We start from the raw sequence: 19,941 nt of genomic DNA on the forward strand, positions 1-19,941 counted from the left end.
TCATGTAGGAAAGCTATACTTCTAAGTTCTAACTTCTAACCACACGTGGGTGCATTGTCCAAACGAGGAACGTAATGACTTGGCTTATTTATTTTACTACTTTAGATAGCTTTTTCATCACATGATGGATACTAGTCATTGTTTTTGTTATCACCGATATTCGAATCGCAGAAACGTCAAATTAATAATATGTATATTGTTAGATCAAAATCTAGTACTGATAGTTCGGAAATATTGTTTTCTTTTCGTAGTTCGAATATTTTGTTTTTACACAATTGAGATTCAAATGATCCGATTTTGTACCTATACCTATAAAAAACAACGCTAATTAGCAAATATGAAAACCTAGATGAATGCTTATTTTCGGTGATTATAACATAATTAATCGGTTATCTATATTTTCATATACTGAATTAAATAAATAAAAAGCTATACGTAACAAAGTTGATATATCAAGTGATGACTGATGAGCATGTTACTTTGCCACGTTTCTTGTTTTCTTTAATAATTAGAAACTGTTTTTTTCGGCATTTGGATTAGTGCTAGTGCTAGTTGTTGTGTGCTCTCACTATTTGGAAGGTTTGGACGGTGCTCTACTTATGCGTCACTCGTGTGTCGTATCTTTTGGAGTACTAATTAGTAATTACAGACTTTACAGTTAACACTTGGCCGATAGCACTTCCAATAGATATATACTATGTCCAGCATCTTTCCTCATTCGTGTGATCGAAAAATCGATAGAGTTGTTATTTTTATGATATTCAACCAAAATGTTTAACAATAAATTATAGTCGTAATAGGATTGTTCATGTCTTAAGAAAAAAAAAACGTAAATCTAGGTTGTTCGTGGTTCACACACAATTACCAAAAAATCGATTATGTATGTGGTCATCATTTTTACACGTATAAACAAAATGTGGTTAATCAGAGTACACGTAATTAATAAACTATATAATGGAAGCAATTACACTTGTTCATTTTTGTTTTCTTGGTCAAGGATACATTTTTGTTTTTTTGGTCAAGGATACATTTTGGTTTTCAGAGATTTGATTTTTATTACTGAGGATAAGAGAAGACTGTATTTAGCCAAAAAGGGTAAAATATTGCACCGGATCTTGTGAAAATCCTGGCGATATAGAAAGACACATCAATGAAAAAGGAACATGCTATATATTTTCCAAAATACACTGCGACAAGACTAAAAAAAATCATGTTGGCTTTGATTGGTGACAAAAAAAAAGTTTTACTATTTGTATAAAATTAAAATTGCAAAAACTTTACCAAAAATTTTATTAAAACCTTTACTCTCAGTTTTTTTGTACAGTTTTCATGTACAACTCTTTTTTACAGTTTTGCACTATTTCGTAAAAGCTTACAGTTTTGGCTATGTTACCAATCATTTCGTAAAAGCTTACAGTTTTGACTATGTTACCAATCAGACCGTTATCTTAAAATACATACTAGCATGTACTTAATTATCTAAAATACCAAATTGTAACACTAAGATGGCAGTCGACTACGAAGGAGCACGTACTAGGATCTGTTACCAAGAAATATCCTACTATATTAATTGAGAAGTACAAATATAAAACTAAACTTAAAATGTGTAAAAAATTACATTCAATTGTCATTAGAAAAACTTAATTAAAATTAAATATTAATTAAATAAATATTTTTAATTAAAAACGAAAAATAGGGGACACATCAAATAAAATAAATTGTAGAAAAATAAAAAAAAATCTGTTAGAATCAAAACTAATTTGATTAAAAAAAACTAACAGATAAGATTTTTTTTATGTTAGTTATATCTTTTTTTACTTACTTCACAATTATAGCAATGATTTCGTTTAACTGACAAAAATTTAAATAATTTTATTTATTACATGTAAATATTTTATTAACAGGTTTTTAATAAATTTTTTAAAAATACAAAATTATAATATAAACAACAAATTTGTAATCACAAAATATTATAAATAACATAATAAAAAAAAATTATTACAAATTTTCATCAAAAAAAAGTTTAGCCCTGGTGATTATAATATTTTAACAATTTCATATGAATATCATAGAAGACAAACAAAACAATATTTTTGCACCTATGGTTCAACCAAGAGTTCATCTCTTCCCCATATCTCAAAAAGGAAAGAAAAATAAAAAGATAACGATCCAAAACATGAATCTCTATCCAAATCTATCTTTCTCTTTCTCTCTCAAGTTATAAATATGATCCCAAAGAGCTTGTCGTAGCCACTAATACTATTCTATTTTCTCCTCTTCTTTCATCTCATTTTTTTTGTTTTCTTGGTGAAAATCGGATTGAGAGAAAGAAGAAAAAAGAACCTCCCGAAATTTCAGCGTCATTCATAATTAAACAACAAATAAAATCTGAGGTTCTCTCTCTCTCTCTCTTGGCTTTTCATATTCAACTTTTGAGGAGTTTTACACTAATCCTTTGAAGATTACACAATCTCTGGAAATCGGATTTCTTAACAATTTGTTTAAATCACCCTACTCCCTAGATATAATAAAGCTGGTAAACAAAACTGCTCTCTTTGTTGTAATTTGCATTTTAATTTTAGTATTTTCACACATTTGGTTGCCGGACAGCACGAAGGAATATTAATAGGTCATTACGTGTTTGTATTTATACATATGGCTTCTTCTATTTGCTTTGTTATTAATTTATTGCTTGTTGGTTTGTACCCCTCGAATCTGTTTTGAAGAAAATGCCAAGAAAATGGAAGATTCCAAATTGGGAATCTTAAATAAAAATGTTTGTAAAGTGATGTAATCACTTATCACGTGTATTATATATGATGTTTACTTTAAAAGTTTGATCTTTGAGCTGTATAATTCAATGGCAAACTATAACTCTCATTAATTTCTCTCTGTTTTCTCAGAATCTAAATTGACCACAAATACGGAGAAGAACGAGAACGTCAAAAGGTACCATACTTTTAGATTTTACTTAACTTTTGTTTATTTTTTTGTTTCTTAATATATATAAGTTGACTCTTTAGTAGGAAAAAAAAGCAACATGGTTGACTCACTCGTCAAACAAATTAATAAATTTTTGACTAAAGAAATTTAAGGTCTACAAAATTCATTGATACATTTGTAAACAAAGAAACCTTGTAGTAGTATATAGACTTGTATATCAAGTTTAGTCTAATGTAACTAATCTTTTTTTTTTTCTTTTTTCTTGGGGGTAATTTTGGTTGCTCGTTGTCTCTGAATCTCTGATTCTTGTGTTTGTTGTAGAAAATGGTCGCCTTTGGAAAAAAGCTCAAGGAACGTAGCATTGAAGAATGGCAAGAGTATGTTTCTATAATATTCAAGATTTTATTTATTTTTGCAAATTTATAGCAATGTGAATCATGTATATATACTTTTTTTTTTTTGATTACTCTTTAGATATTACATCAATTACAAATTGATGAAGAAGAAAGTGAAGCAATATGGTCAACAAATCCAAGTAGGAAGTCTAGATCGCCGCCAATGTCTAAAAGATTTCTCAAGAATGTTGGATCATCAGGTTTCTCTTTGTTTTCCTTCACCAAAATTTAGCGGTTTTATATAACTAAGTAATGCATCAAACTTTACAACACACAATCCATTCACGATTGCATGCAGATCGAGAAAATCGCTCTTTTCATGTTGGAGCAACAAGGTTTGCTTTCAAGTAGGTTACAGAAACTAAGGGAATGGCATGATGCACTTCAAGATGAGCCTGACATATCTCAGATATCTAAGTTAAGAGAGGCTTATAGATCCGTGGGACAAGATCTTCTCAAGCTTTTGTTATTCATCGATATGAATGCTATTGGTATCCGCAAGATACTTAAGAAGTTCGATAAAAGATTTGGTTATAGATTTACAAACTATTATGTCAAGACTCGCGCTGATCATCCTTACTCTCAACTTCAGCAAGTGTTTAAACATGTGGTAAAGTCTTAGAACCTCACTTAGATTAATGAGCCAGTGCTATATAAGCTTAATGGTTCGGTTTTATCAAATTTTATTAGGGTCTTGGAGCTGTTGTTGGAGCCATTTCACGCAACCTTCATGAGCTTCAATACAATGAAGGAAGCTACTTATCCATTTATGACCATCCTGTTGTTCCTCTTCAGGTTTTGTTTCTTGTGACAAATGTACATCACTAAGTTTTGCCTATGCGGAATCTTAAAGTGGTTTAGTTTCATCAGGATCCTGTGGTAGATTCAATTAAGAATGCGGTGGACAGGCTAACAAATTCAACAAACTTCCTTAATTTCATGGCTCAACATGCTCTAATCATGCAAGACGAAGACCTACTGATTCCCCAAGACGAGCAAGCGGATCAAGAAGAAGGGAGATACCACTTCATGTCTCTCATGCTAAACTTGGGGAACACGTTTCTTTATATGGTCAATACATATATCATTGTTCCTACAGCTGATGATTACTCCATGAGCCTTGGAGCAGCAGCAACAGTTTGTGGTGTTGTGATTGGTGCTATGGCAGTTGCTCAGCTCTTCTCTTCGGTTTACTTCAGCGCATGGTCCAATAAATCTTACTTCAAACCCCTTATTTTCAGTAGTATAGTTCTTTTCTTTGGGAACCTGTTATATGCTTTAGCTTATGACTTCAATTCATTAGCACTTCTCTTGATTGGCCGGCTTTTCTGTGGGTAAGCCTCTTTTTAGAATTCTGTTATATACTTTGTTTTCATGAGACATTGGTTTGATTATCATATTTATACGTTTTGTAGATTTGGTTCGGCGAGAGCTGTGAACAGGAGATATATAAGCGACTGTGTGCCTTTGAAAATCCGGATGCAGGCGTCAGCTGGTTTTGTTAGTGCAAGTGCTCTAGGAATGGCTTGTGGTCCTGCTCTTGCTGGTTTGTTGCAAACTGATTTCAAGATCAAAAGTCTTACGTTTAACCAAGATACATTACCTGGTTGGGTTATGGCTGTTGCTTGGCTACTGTACTTAGTCTGGTTAGCTATTTCGTTTCGGGAACCCGCACGTGAGCCTGAAGAGATTCATACTTCACAAGAGTCTAATTCCGGTATGGAATTGAAGTGAAACATGTCTGCTTTTCTTCTTTTTTCTTTCTATATTCTTAACTGATTAGAGTAAATATTGGTGAAGCTGATCAAGATGGAAATATGGAGAAAGGACTTAAAAAGCCGCTGTTGCTTGCATCTGAAGAAACAGAACATGATGAAGAAGATGATGGAGATGGAAGCGAAGAATCTTCTGAGGATTCGCGTAAACCCGCTAACTCCATTGTAGCTGCTTACAAACTACTCACTCCTTCAGTAAAGGTAACTAAACTTTACAAAAATTCAATTTACTTAATCTTGATTTTTTCAAAAAATATTCTCAAAAGATGTGAAAGATGAAAACTGTTTATTGCTTTTAGGTTCAATTGTTGATATACTTCATGCTTAAGTACGCCATGGAGATTCTACTATCAGAATCAAGTGTTGTCACCACATACTACTTCGGTTGGTCCATGAGTTCTGTTTCCATCTTCTTGTTCTGTCTCGGTCTAACCGTTCTACCGGTTAACCTCGTTGTTGGGAGCTATATCAGCAACATGTTTGAAGATCGGTAAAGATCCGTGTTTATGTTTTTTTCTTGCTTTTTTTTGCCTTGCGGGTTACCTGAAAATGTAAATCTCTTGTTACGTACAGGCAAATTCTGTTGGCGTCAGAGATTATGGTCTGTGTTGGAATACTTCTGAGCTTCCATGTAGTAATCCCTTACACTGTGCCACAATACGTTATCTCAGGATTTATCATGTTTGTTTCTGCTGAAGTTCTTGAAGGTAAAAGCTTGATACATGTTACCCCTAAAACATAACGTTTCCAACCTTTTAACCCAAATCGTTTTCAAGAATAAGATTCACATTTTTCTCATTCAAGAATAAGAATCTGAAAACATGTTCTTTTTTGGCGGTGATTTTACAGGTGTGAACTTATCATTACTATCGAGAGTGATGTCATCGAGGCTGTCACGTGGGACTTACAACGGAGGGTTGTTGTCGACGGAAGCTGGCACGATCGCACGTGTGATAGCTGACGCGACGATCACTTTGGCTGGTTTCTTGGGACAGAGTATGCTTTTGAATGTTACTCTGCTTCCTTCTTTGATCATCTGTGTTGGGTCTATCGTAGCTACTTGTTTTACTTATAACTCCTTGTATTAGTGCTTCTTTCAAAGTTTTACCCCATACAAAACAAACGCTTTGAAATTAAGCTAACTAGTCATAGGTTCTCGATGGTTTCTCTTTTCTTTTGTCTTTTACTTTGATCTCTTTGTGAAAGTTTTGTTTGCTTTTATGTTCATTCTAGATCCATTGATAAAAATACTTTTGATGTTCTTGGTTTAACAACTTGCACATGTTTATTGCTATACGTTTATAGAAAACAACTTGTAAAACTTTACCAACTCTAAGTTGGGGTTACATAAGTGTCAAGTCGTACACAACAAAAAAAAAAGACATGGCATTAAATTTCACTTTGAGAAGCTAAACTAAAAAGTCTGATAAGAAGGGACCATATATTTATATTATTGATCCATGAATTGCATAAAGTTCGTCACTGATACTAGAACTTGTACTAGCCCTTTGTACCTCACCCATTAACAAGAAACCATAATGAAGCAGAGAGCATATATCAATTCAAAAATGTTAGCTAGGAAACTCAAGTCTCTCTTCCTATCATCGTCCGTCAGGGATTTATCATATCATTCAACACAATGAAAAATATACCATTGTAATACTCCAATCATTACCTAAAGTTTCGTCAACAACCCTGAAGTTACTTTTTTTTTTGTCATCTGATAGAATAATGTTGAGGAATAATGTTGTTGGTGGTTATTGTTGTTCTTGGTTTTTTTCTCGATTTTTTTTTGGTTTCTATCAGATGACAAAAAAAAAGAAAAAAAAAAACAACCCTGAAGTTACTTTAATACCTCAGTTTTATCCTATAGCAAGTAGTTTTCCAAATAAGCTGAGACCATGTATTATACGAGAAACATAAATAATTTGAATAGAAAATCTTTAATTTATATATAATCTAAAAATGGGTAACCTTACAACGTATTGGTATTGTCTACAAAAGCATATACAAAGAATAAAAACGATTTAAGATTTCGATATCTATATCTCAGTCGTGGTCTCGACCTTTATTACTACAAAAATAAATAAACTAAATATACAAAAAAAAACTAAATAAAAAACTAGCTTGATTAGGGTTGTTGGGATCAAATTTTGTCGTAGACCTGCATCCAAAGTCTTTACTTATACTTAGCTAGAAAGGACCATTCTTTTAACAAGCTTCATTCTTTTTCATTGATACATTTATTCATTGGCAGATCCAGAAATAATTTTTACCCGAGTCAAAATGTAAATAGAAATAATTACAAATTTTTAAAAGAATAAAATAAAAATACTTAAAAAAAATTACAAAAGAAATTTAATATTTAAGAGTCAAAAAAAAATCTGTAAAATCATTTATGTAATGGTATCAAAACATAAGAAAGTAGAAAATAACACAAAAAATTGAGGGAAATAACACAAATTTTATAATTTTTGAGCGTTCAAAACAGAAGAAAATATGCCAGATATTACAAAACTATAAAAACTATTAGATAAATCATAATCTAAGAGTCTACTGACTTTTTATTGGGTTTGCCATTGCGTTTATACAACCATACAAACAATTGAAGAACTTTCTGATTTTTGATTCCCTATACTCTATAAGAGGATATTGGGTTTTGTCCAATTCACAATACCGAAATATTCATCAAATAGCTGACCGTATTGTTTCATAGTTAGACAAAGTATTATGTGCACTTTGTTTATTCGTTGATTTGGTTGAAAGAGAAAGGGTTTAGATATTTAAAAAAACAAATTAGTTCGTTTAATCTTTCTCAAAAAAAAAAAAAATAGTTAGTTTAATATATTAACTAACGGAAAACAAATCAAGGTAATACGTCAAAAGAGTTGCATCAAAAAAATACATCTTCATCATATATATATATATATATATATATTTATAATAGTGTACAAGATTGACTCAAACAAGTCAATGCGAAAGTAAATCGTTTACAAAGGTAACTAAGTGCGGAACTGAGCGAAAACGTCGCGCTAAATTATCCGGTTTACCATTCTGGGAGCGAGGAACGTAGACTAAGAAAAATGAATCAAACTCCTCTTTATCTGCCTCTATGTCCTTCAGATAAGGCGTGAAAGCTGGCCATTCAGAAGGCGAAGACATCATCTTCACCAACTCAGAGCAGTCGGTAAGAAAGACGACCTCCTAGTTGTCCGCCCTAATTATGCATCGCATTGCCCATATTAGGGCTTCCACCTCGGCATGGAGGGGTGAAAGGCTACGACGTATATTGGCTGCTCTCATGGTGGGAGCTTCGGCCCTAGGTGAAACACAATACCATCCTCTACCAACAAACCGATCAGTCACTTTCCATGAGCCATCAACGAAGCAAAGAGAGCTCGACGAAGACCTGGAAACCCCGAGACCACCAACTCTGCGTAGTACACCCGTAATGTTAGAATCCGACTTCGGGCCTAGGGCCTCTGTCTGAGCCAGCAGCCAGACTTTAGTCTCATCCTCCGCTAACCGCAATATTGCAAGGGGATTCGAATCCAAATTGCTGAATAGTTTTTCATTACGAGCTTTCCAAATATACCACATAATCCAGGGAAATCCATCATGTGATGGGACCTTCTTGAAACACCAAAAAAGAGAATCCATGTTCGTCAGGATAGAAGCCGAAGGGAAAACATCTGGAGTCGTCGAGAACTGTGACAAGACCGAAACTTGACAGGCAGGTGGACATTCAAAGAGAGTATGATTTATTGTCTCATCCTCATGACCACAAAGACAACACACCGGATCACAACTCAGACCACGTTTCCGTAAATTAGCTCCGACCGCTACACAACCCGAAAGCACTTGCCACATGAAATGAGAGAGCTTCGGGGGACACCGAATTTTCCACACAAAAGCATGTAAAGGCACAAAGTCTGGCCCAAGTGTCTTTGAGCCAGCCGAAGCCTGCGAAAGTGACCGAAGGATATGGTATCCAGATTTTACCGAATATTTACCTAACTTGGTAAAATGCCAACCTAACATATCCGGCCAGTCCAGTTGTTGCAGCGGTAAGGCAGAAATAATAGCAACATCTTCTGGTACAAAAGTAGCCATAAGCTGAGCCATATCCCAGGAGTTAGAAGTCCTGTCAATAAGATTTTGAACGGAGATCAAAGGGTCAGACGACGACCCTATGTCCAATGCTGGTCTTGGGGATCGAGCAGGGATCCACGGGTCATTCCATACAGATATGGTTGCCCCATATCCTACCCGTTTAATAAGTCCTTTATTTACCAGAGAGCGAGCAGAATTAATACTCCGCCACCCATATGATGGCGAATATGAATTTATTGGATCCAGAAGATCAGAGTATCTATAATATCGGCCTTTAAAAACCCGTGCAAAAAGTGAGTACGAAACTGAGATTAATCGCCAGAGCTGTTTTGCTAACAGAGCGATATTAAAATCATCCAAACATCGGATCTAATGCCTCCTTCACTTTTATCCCTGCATAGTTTATCCCATGCCACCAATGTAAACCCCTTGATTGTCCAGACGAACTCCACCAAAAATTGGAAATCGCACTTGTCAGTTTCCTCGTAACCGTCTTGGGTAACCGAAAACACGACATCACAAATGTCGGAACAGCCGTAGCGACAGATTTGATCATTACCTCCTTACCGCCCTTTGATAGCAACCTAGCCGGCCAGCCACTTGCCCGTGATTGTAATTGATCCTGGACAAAGGAAAATATTTGGGTTTTAGCCCCACCTAAGCTCTTCGGGATGCCTAAATAAGAACCCATACCACCCAAAGTAGTAATTCCTAAAACCCCTTTCAGTTACTCCCTAAGAGCATGATCCACCGTATGTCCAAATTGGACCGAGGATTTCTGAAAATTAATTTGCTGGCCTGACGCCCGCTCATACTTCTGAAGGATCTGGAGTACTATCTCACACTGCTCCCTTGTTGCCTGACAGAAAAAAAGACTGTCATCCGCAAATAAAAGATGAGAAATAGCAGGACTAGCAGTCGAAGCCCTGATACCAGTAATAAGTTTCATCCGCTCTGCCTTGCGGAAATGTGCAATAAGCACTTCCGTACAAAGAATAAAAAGGTAGGGCGATAAGGGGTCCCCCTGGCGTAAACCCTGGCAAGGAATAATGGAACCATGTGCTTGACCATTGATCAATACCTTATATTGGACCGAAGTGACGCAAGACATGATCCAAGACACCCATTTATCACAAAAACCTAGTTGCCGGAGCAAAAGCTCAATAAAAAGACACTCCACCCTATTATAAGCCTTACTCATATATGTCTTGATGGCGAAAAACCTCCCTTTACAAGAAGGGTTCGTCCGGAGACCATGAAACATCTCCTGGGCTATCAAAATATTATCCGAGATAAGGCGACCCTCCACAAACGCCGATTGTGTTTCCGAGATAAGAGATGGTAAGATAGTACGCAATCGGTTACACAAAACCTTAGAAATAATTTTATACCCCACATTGCACAGGCTAATTGGCCTTAATTCGGTCATCCTGGTCGGCTTATCCACCTTTGGAATAAGACAGATATTCGTCACATTCAACCTTTTATCAAAAACCCCATCCTGCAAAAAGGAGTTCACCAAAAGCACCAGATCGGCCTTAACCGGAGGCCATGCTTTCTGATAAAAAAAACGCTGTCATCCCATCCGGGCTAGGAGCCTTATCCGGGTGCATCATAAACAGAGCATGATGGATCTCCTGTTCCGAGGCCTCCCGGGTTAAAAACTCATTGCTCTCTTGCGTAATCAATGAGTGTACCTCGTCCAACATCACCTCAAAATCTGACGGGTCAGAGGAAGTAATTAACTCCTCAAAATAGGAAACCACAACATTTTCGATATCCTTCTCCTCCGTCAACCAATTATTATGTCCGTCATAAAGACCCATGATGCGATTCCTAGCCTGCCGCTGCTTAGTTTGGGCATGAAAATAACCAGTATTTTGACCCCCAAGCCGCATCCATCTACTCCTACTTTTTTGATACCATTACACCTCTTCATCCCTATATGCCTCTCGTAACCTCCAAGTAAGCTCTGCCAGTTCATCCACCGTAGTATCGTCATTCTCCTGTGCCACTGCTAGCTTGGACTTTAAATCTTCAATAGTTTCCCGCTCATAAGGTAATTGTGCTTTCCTCCATTGGGAGATAACCCGATGACATTTAGTTATCTTATCCACTAGTGTGGCAGGGGAAGTGGATCCCGTCGTAGATTCCCAGCCCTCCGCCACCGCATCATAGAACCCTTCCTAATCAAGCCACCGACGATCAAAACGAAATCCGCTTTTACCCTGTCTTACCTTATCCTCAAGAACAGCTACCAGTGGCTTATGATCTAAAGCAATCATAGTTAGGTATTCTGTGAAAGAGTCCTTGAATAAGTCATGCCATGCCTTATTTGCTAATGCTCGATCTAACCGACAACATATCGGCTTCCTATCGCGTCAACCTTTCCAAGAAAGACTATCCCCAAGAGCAGGGAATTCAAGTAGTCCACAATGTCGAATCATCGAGTTAAAAAGCACAAAAGAAGATGCATGGCGTAATTTATCACCCCGCTTCTCATAATTGACTTTTAGCTCATTAAAATCCCCAATTAAAAACCAAAGGTCATCCCGAGTTAAACTAATTCGTGTTAACCGCTCCCAAATCAAATCTCGGTTTTTTGGAACCGGATCTCCATCTTGATGAAATATGTACACATGTTGTACTAATGATTATTTTATATCTCCATGTGTTGACACGAAGATCAAACAAACGGACGATGACAATTATGCTATGGCGGAACAAGTTTTGTTTGACTTGGATTAATTCTTATTACGTTTTAGCCGGTATTAGGATTTTTTGCCCTAACATAAATTATTGACTAGACTCGGTTACTTTTGGTCAAGGATAATAAAGCTAACTAAATCTTTGGTAATTCAAAGCAAAAAAAACTTATATAATCTTTTGTGTGCTTAGGATAGGATCATGACTACTAATTAGTATTACACAAACCTCATAGACTAATGGAAATAAGTTATGACTAGAAATGTGTTAAGAGATCCAGTAAATACTAAACTTGACCTTTTGTGTGTTTCATGCCAAGCATCTGTTATCATAAAACTTGTGATTACATTGGAATCCATGGGTGATGATCAGTTGGCATCTGTTATCATAAAACTTGTGATTAAGTGGTTGGACCATATAGTAGAATGGATAATTAGTTTAAGAAATTATTTACATGATCATTACCCAAATTTTCATTTGCAACGAAATAGCTTAACAACAGGTTCCAAATTCTCAATTGCATGGGAGAAGTAAATCAAATATAGTAAATTAAAAAAAAACAGAGCATACAAGTCCCTAAAATCAAAGTAACAAGAAACTTATAAAACGATTAAAATGGTGCATAGTAACATAACATTTTTTCAGGTAGACTTTTACGTTTTTTGTTCCCTTTCAAGAATCAGTGTCCATTGGCTATGGATTCGTCACCTTTCTTGCCATAGAATCTCCGGTACAAGGAATCAACCTCTTTCAGATAATAAGTTCCCGGAGCCAAAAGGTCTATAATACCCTCCTTACTTGTCACAAAGTCCTTTGCTCCATACCTATGTTCCATTAGCTTCATTGTCTCCACAAATTTCTCTGGTGCATACTGCAATAATAAACAAGCCCCGAGTCATTAATGATCAAGATTCAAGATGTTAATTAAAACTTCAATTTCTTTGAAAAATCTGTTATTAACTTCTTGTGTTACCTTATGTCTAGCCTTCAATTTACCGCCCACATCCATTACAGATGCGATGTTTGAAACACTGAAAGGGGACTGATTTTCGCAGAGGCGTAATGAGAACATTGTTGCGGTTGAACCACTTCCATATGAAAACATAACCACCCGCTTTCCCACCTATACAAAACAACCCAAACACATATGTAACAAAACTCCAAACCAAAAGTAGGATTTCAATATAATCAAGAAGTAAGCAAAGTTTTGTTTTCTTTTTATTACCAAATCGTTGTGTTTATTGTGGATGAGGGAGGCAAATGCAGCGTAAAGTGAAGCGGTGTACATGTTACCAACTTCCTTTGGTATTAAAGTCGTTGGTTGCACTTTAGCATCATAAAATGATTTTGCAAGTTGTTGTGCCACCTACAAAATAGACAAAGATCGCTTATAGCTTTTAACTCGGTATCAAAAGCAAAGGAAAAGGGGAAAAAAAGTGAAAACCTTTTCAAGATCACGGCTTTGGTAACTCTCGTCGAGGGACAAAGATGAATAAGGGGTGAACTTTTCTTTGGCAGCTTCGTCAATGGAGCTGCAATAGAGAAACAAAGATGTTACTCACTATCAAATAAGTAAAGAACTTTTAATCCAAGGATACAAACCTTGCGTTTCTCAAGAAGTCATTGTACAAGAGACGAGCAAAGCTTTTCTGTACAAGCTGCAATAGCAGAGAGTAGTAGAGACTAGTAAGAGACAATTCAAGTAGAACAAAACTAATTTTGGAGGAGTAAGAAAATTACTTTATTGTATGGAGAATGGAAAACAAAGTAATCAGCATCATTGATGGAGAACTCTTTCCCTTCAATTTTCTCAAACCTAATAAAAACCAAAAGGGTTGAAATGAGTCACACACAAACACAAGCAAATAAAAAAAAACAGAAACTGAGTTTTTGCTAACCATGAAAAACAAAACACTTACTTGTTGCATAAATGTTTATAGCAAGAATCAAGAGCCATAAGGTAGCAAGTCTGTGAAAGCTTACCATCAACAACCTACAAGATCACAAGAAACCATAAAGCAATAAGAAATTTGATTCTTTCCACCAAACAATTGAAGAATATGTATTAAAAGATTACCGGGTACTCGCTAGCAAGATTAGGCTTGTAAAAGTCATAGACATGAGCCATATGGCTTCCTCTCAATTTGCTTTCGAAAACAATAGGAGCATCAGGTCCTATCAACATAGCAATCGCAGCTGCTCCTCCAGTGGGCCTTGCAGGTCCTTCTGCATACACCTGAAAAGCATTTAGATGTAAACAGGTCAAGATTAATGCAAAAGACTCTCTTAGGAATAATAAAAAGATATGTCTTATGTCGATGTTTATACCGCGCTGTCTGTACAAATGACAAGGCCATAACGTCCATCCCATGAGTTACTCTCAACCCAATTGACACAGTTTAACAAAGCTGCAGTTCCGCCATAGCAAGCATTGGTTGAGTCAACACCTTCAACATCACTGTTTCCACATTTCTGTTCATTCCACCCCAAAGAGAAAAGACAAACATTTACTCTCTATCTACACATAGAAACTCAACCGCTACTGAGGTCAAAGAAAGTACAAGTACCTCAAAGAGCTGCATCAAGAAGGTCTTGATGGACTTGCTTTTGTCAATGACAGTCTCACTTCCTACTTCAAGACGCCCAATTTGCTTCGGATCAATCTTATACTTGTCAAAAAGTGATGTCACCGCATTGAGACTAAAAGAAACACAACCAAGAAACTGATCAGTTTCAGTCTTTTCATGAGTTTCTTTACACATATGCAAACAAACAAACAAACAAAAAAAACAATTACCTCATAGAGATGACATCTTCAAGCTCAGTGCAAAAAGCTAAGCAATCTTGACCAAGTCCAATAGTGTATTTCCCTTTGCTTGCTCCATCATGAGCTTCCAACGCTTCCTATAACACATTGATCAGCAATTATAAACACCACTGTTTCAAAGAACCAAATGCAAACAAGAGATTCTTAACAGAGTGTTCTAGATCAATCTCAATAAGAACCACAAAAATTGTAAATAAAGGTTCAAACTTTATTTCCAATAGAGACTTAATGAGAAACCTCAGGATCAAGGACTTCTTAGCCTTTCAAACTGTTAAAACCCCAATCAAATAAAACACTCTTTAAATCACTCCATATCAAGCAAGTAATATCACCAAATCTCAAACCTAGCTGTAAAGATCTCGAGTTTGAGAAAATTCAAAAAAAATTTTAAAAATTGAGCATTATTTGTCTTCATCGTATAGCAAACTCCACCGCCATGACAAACGAAAACAGAGACAGAGAGATTAAGCATTCTGAAAAACCACATAAAGTTTGAATATTTGTCGAAACAAATAACATAAAGTTTGACGATTTTAATGAAATTAAACTGTATCAGAAACAGAGTATCATCAATGCAATAAAAAGATGAAATCGAAAAGAAAAAAAAAAACTTGGGGTTTTGTTGTTTTTGGGTTGTGTTACCTGTTGAACACAGGTGGGAGGGAAATAGATATCCATAGCCAATATCCCAACGTTCTTCGCCATTGTTTCGATGGTAAACGAAATCGAAAAGGTTCGATTTTGAGAGAGAGAAGAGAGAGGTTTTTGAAGCTTCTCTGTGTAGAAGAGGAGGAAGAAGAGAATATATTGATGAATCGGTTGAAAACAGAAAATGAAAAAAAAAAAATACTTTAATAAACAATTCTACGAGAAATATTAGCTGGTTTTTTTTAATAATGAATGATTTTCTTAAAACAAAAACTATTATTTATTGGATTTTTTTCTAATGATTTTCTTAATTATATATTATTAGTTGTCCTTTTTTAACATGTATATAATTTGGTCAACAAAGAAAAAAAATAACTTGTACAGCTGTACTTCAATTTAGTTTTGAAGTTCTCATATTCAATTTTTGGTTGTTTTGTTTTAGTGTTTGGAGATTTTAATTGAAACCAACTGAAAATGCCAGATATATTATATATAATTGATTAATAATAATTGTAATATTTGTAACTATGGTACTTTTTTTTTGTTCAAAATTAAGATACATATATATATATATATATTTTTTTTTTTTCCTGGGACAGCTACATGTGAAATAAAAGTACATGATAATCCACTAACACACCAAATAAAGAACAAATAAATAGTTAAAAAAAAAAAAAATTATCTGGAAAATGGATATATTGTGTTTGTGTGTGTTTCCGGAATCTATTAGGCAACGCAGACTTCGTGAGTTAGCTCCCTCGTGCTTCTTCTTTCTTTCATTTATTTGCCCTTTCTCTTCTTCTTTATCTACCAATTTTGCCACTCTATTTTTGGTTTTTGTTTCAAGTCTTGGAACAATGTTACATTTCCGTATAAATTATGTTTTTATTTATTTGCGTTATCAATTTTTTTTAAATACAAGTTTTAAAAACAGAATCGTAATTTTCTAACAATTTTTTTAAGTGAATATTTTGGAAGCGTGAAAACAAGATTCTGGAATTTTTTTTTAGATTCTAAATAGGAAATGAACTCCCTATAAAAATCTTTGTGCTTCCTATAATTTGTGATACTTTGAATAGTAATCTTTTTACTAGTATTAAATTTGTGGTTCTTTTGATTTTGTGATATTTTTAAAAAAATTCACTAATTGTCCGATAACATTAATTGGTTAGATTAACTCCGAACCAACTCAAGCGCACGAAAAAGTCATGAGTCATACGTTATTAATTCACACTATCTATCAACTTAACTAATTTTGTTTTTATTTACATTCTAATAAAAGTAAATGATCTTATTTGTTATCTAGTTATTCATAAGCTGACTGGATTTAATTACCTTCTCCCACGAGAAATTAGCGTATAGTATCAATTAAGTCATCAACAACAACGTATCATGGAAACATCAGGTTTGCGTAAAAAAAGAAAAAAACTCGACAAAAGATTAAAAATGAAACAATAAGTTAAATTACTAATTCTAATCTTTTTGTGATTAGCTGGTTACTACACTTATATAGATCAGACAGAACATGGTGGTGGGATTGTCTATGGAAACATCAGTTTTGCGTAAAAAAAGAAAAAAAAAACTCAACAAAAGATTAAAAATGAAACAATAAGTTAAATTTCTAATTCTAATCTTTTTCTGATTAGCTGGTTACTACACTTATATAGATCAGACAGAACATGGTGGTGGGATTGTCTTAATGAGTTTGGGACTTTGAAACATGTGAAAACATTGTCGTTTTCATAAAGCTATATAACAATCATCTCCCCTAAGACCTTGGATTCTCCGCCACCGTTCGATTGAGATCTATCATCATCCTTCTACCGTCCGATTTGATTACCAGAAATGGTCAAACATTATTAAAGAATGTACTATTTTTCCAATTTCAGACCATCTCAGATGACAAGCGGATTCAGCTTACGTCACCGATTTTGTGGGACATAACGTGTACGAACGATGGTTACACAAATTCGTGGGTTTATACACGTGAGCGGGGTAGGTAGTAAGGCAAGGGTTCGATGCTACATCACTTTCTTCAATTATTGTATCAGACTATCAGAGTAGTAGTACTCAAATATATAGTAGTATTGATATATTTTAAATGAGAGTTCTATATCGACGGTTAAAAATCTCTTCTTTCTTTTTTAATTTACACACTAATTTGATTTGTGCTCATCTATATATACATACATTTTTTTAGACATTTATGAAATAAATCTTGGAGTTAGAATTTATTTACAATCATGCAATTAATATTAATTTTACAATTATTTTTTATTTTAAATAAAATCAAATTTGGAATCTAACTTAAGAAAATTTTCTTCTATTCAAATTTCCATTAACATTAAATATTTTATATTTAATTAAATTATTCTCTAAAAAACTGTTGATAATAACTTATTTTCATGTGTTGGAAAGCCAAGTGATTAAACTGTTGATAATAACTTTAATTATTTAAAAAAATTTGGGGCCCAAACTTTCACAAATTGTTAAAAAAAAATTATTTCTTCACGGAAGTGTTTTTCAGTAGCTAATATATTAATATATAGATTTTGATTCCTACTAATAAGAAACAATTGATATAAATCAAACTTTACAAAAAAAAAACACTCCACCATTTTAATCGACTTACACAACTATAAATATAAAAGTGCTAAATTATATAGAGAGAAAACAACCAAAATTACATTCAAATTATAGTATACTCATATAATTATAAAAATATTTTACCAAAAAAAATATAATTATAAAAATAGAATATATTATGTCATACTATTATCTTTACATTTTAAATGAAAAAGAAAAATCACAAAAAGTATATTTGTTGACTAAATTAAATTTAATGAATAATAAGAATATCCTAACTTGTATATAATAAACCATTACATGTAGACAGCGAAAATTATCCACTACATAATGTATTGATATAAAACTATAGTAGATTAAAAATACAAAATATATTATATACATATGTAGTTAATATAATAAAAAAAATTATTTTGTATTTGTAAACAAAAAATATAGTCCCGCAGTATACCGCAGATGAATATCTAGCTGTATGTAAAACTTGTTTATAATTTAGGTCAATTAGACTACTACTTAATTTAATTGTCACTGCAACACTTTGGTTAAAGATCATTGTCATATGATCATTTTTATATATGGACCTCGTAGAAGAACATGAAAACTTTTCAATCGGTGAAAAAGGACAAATAAATTCTTTAAAAATTAAAATGGTTATAACTAAAGAACTAAATAATTAGTTTTAAATTTCAATTGGCTAATTATTTTTGGAAAAAGACTATTTTAAAACTAATAATTATTTAATAACCTAGGGAAATCATGCCAATCTTTGAAAGTTTGTGACAACTTATTCATCTCAAAAGTCAAAACAATGTCTTATTAAACTTCATATTGTCATATCATGATTCTCGAGTAAAGATTGTTTTTCACTTTATAATATTTATTATCTTTCTATTCAATTATTTAAATTATTATAGGTATACTATAATTTAATTTTAAATAATTGTGTTGAGAATTGTTGGGTAAAAATAATTGATCGCTTTATCAATGTTTGACAGCGGTTAAATCATGTGGTGAGTTGTTTAAAGAATATAGAAGATTATTTATGATATTTACCCGATTGTTAAAAAGATCATTTTATTTGATGGAACGTTCTAGACAATCTCCAAAGGATCTTAAACAACCTGCAAAAATGTCTATCGACATATACAAAAGCTAGTTCCTTACGATGGAAGGCTAACATCCTACAAACAACTAAAAACTAACCATAAATAAAATGGAAAGTTATCAAAGATCCGAAAAGAAAGAAAAGAAAAAATAAGATTCCTACAAGTAATTAGGGTTAAGTAACATTATAAATAAGCAACATCTCAAAGAAAGAAAGGACACGAAAAATAAGGAGCAAGTACAAGAGGAGAACACTACTAGTGTTTATAGTTGATTAGTTGTGGCTTGGTTCTTGTAATTGTTCTCAACATCTTAATCAATAAAAAGAAACTTTTCTATCTAAATTTTTTTGTTTTTCGTAGACTCTCGTTAATTTTGCTCAAACAAGAATACAAATAATAAATATATTTCATGCAACAAAAAAACAAACCGTGAAATAACGCAAATTGGAAGTAGCAGTAGAAATGTCCAAAACACACTATGATAGATCATCAGTTGAAATAATTGTAAAAAAATAAATTTACAGCTCGTAGACCCTAAAGGTACACTTTTCATTCAGATCACACTCAGAGAGCTATTTTGAAGTGGAAGAAACAAAGAACAAGTTTTGTCCTTACAAAGGCATATTTTAGATGGTGAGATTTTCTTGGAGCGCAAGGAACGAGCCTATGATCTTGCCACCGAGATCTGGGAATGTCTCGCATCCAGGAAGAGAACTCACTTTGCCTGTTCTATCGACGTGGACTGGATACTTGAGAAGATGACCTTGCATCTCTGTTACCTCCTCTGCTGCATACTGTCTCCAATTGAGCTCACTCAATTGCCTTACTCGTCTTACGCATTC

At 33.9% G+C, this 19,941-nt stretch overlaps 3 protein-coding genes across 3 annotated transcripts in view; 1 reads left to right on the plus strand and 2 right to left on the minus strand.

The window, feature by feature from the left end:
* LOC104737184 (SPX domain-containing membrane protein At4g11810) lies at nt 2,408–6,270 on the plus strand. The gene is made up of 12 exons (XM_010457294.2): nt 2,408–2,536; nt 2,904–2,949; nt 3,265–3,320; nt 3,418–3,538; nt 3,637–3,948; nt 4,029–4,133; nt 4,209–4,672; nt 4,754–5,055; nt 5,139–5,314; nt 5,413–5,603; nt 5,687–5,820; nt 5,963–6,270. Exons 3-12 carry the CDS (start codon nt 3,268–3,270, stop codon nt 6,199–6,201), a joined length of 2,097 nt encoding a protein of 698 aa, XP_010455596.1. The 5' UTR covers nt 2,408–2,536; nt 2,904–2,949; nt 3,265–3,267; the 3' UTR covers nt 6,202–6,270.
* On the minus strand, nt 12,421–15,580 carry LOC104737185 (hydroxymethylglutaryl-CoA synthase). The gene is made up of 12 exons (XM_010457295.2): nt 15,402–15,580; nt 14,730–14,836; nt 14,500–14,632; nt 14,261–14,404; nt 14,010–14,168; nt 13,852–13,925; nt 13,673–13,748; nt 13,535–13,590; nt 13,377–13,464; nt 13,158–13,298; nt 12,906–13,055; nt 12,421–12,803 (listed from the first exon to the last, which is right to left on the minus strand). The coding sequence occupies exons 1-12, from the start codon at nt 15,462–15,464 to the stop codon at nt 12,612–12,614; spliced, it is 1,383 nt and encodes a 460-aa protein (XP_010455597.1). The 5' UTR covers nt 15,465–15,580; the 3' UTR covers nt 12,421–12,611.
* The window catches only part of LOC104737186 (phospholipase D gamma 1-like), a gene marked incomplete in the record, with an annotated part of 9,308 nt that continues 8,890 nt past the window's right edge, over nt 19,524–19,941 (minus strand). Inside the window, 1 exon segment of the mRNA XM_019235117.1 lies at nt 19,524–19,857. Coding sequence (XP_019090662.1) covers nt 19,726–19,857 — 132 coding nt within the window.

The sequence above is a fragment of the Camelina sativa genome, chromosome 13, assembly GCF_000633955.1.
Source record: "Camelina sativa cultivar DH55 chromosome 13, Cs, whole genome shotgun sequence".
NCBI classification, from domain to species: domain Eukaryota; kingdom Viridiplantae; phylum Streptophyta; class Magnoliopsida; order Brassicales; family Brassicaceae; genus Camelina; species Camelina sativa.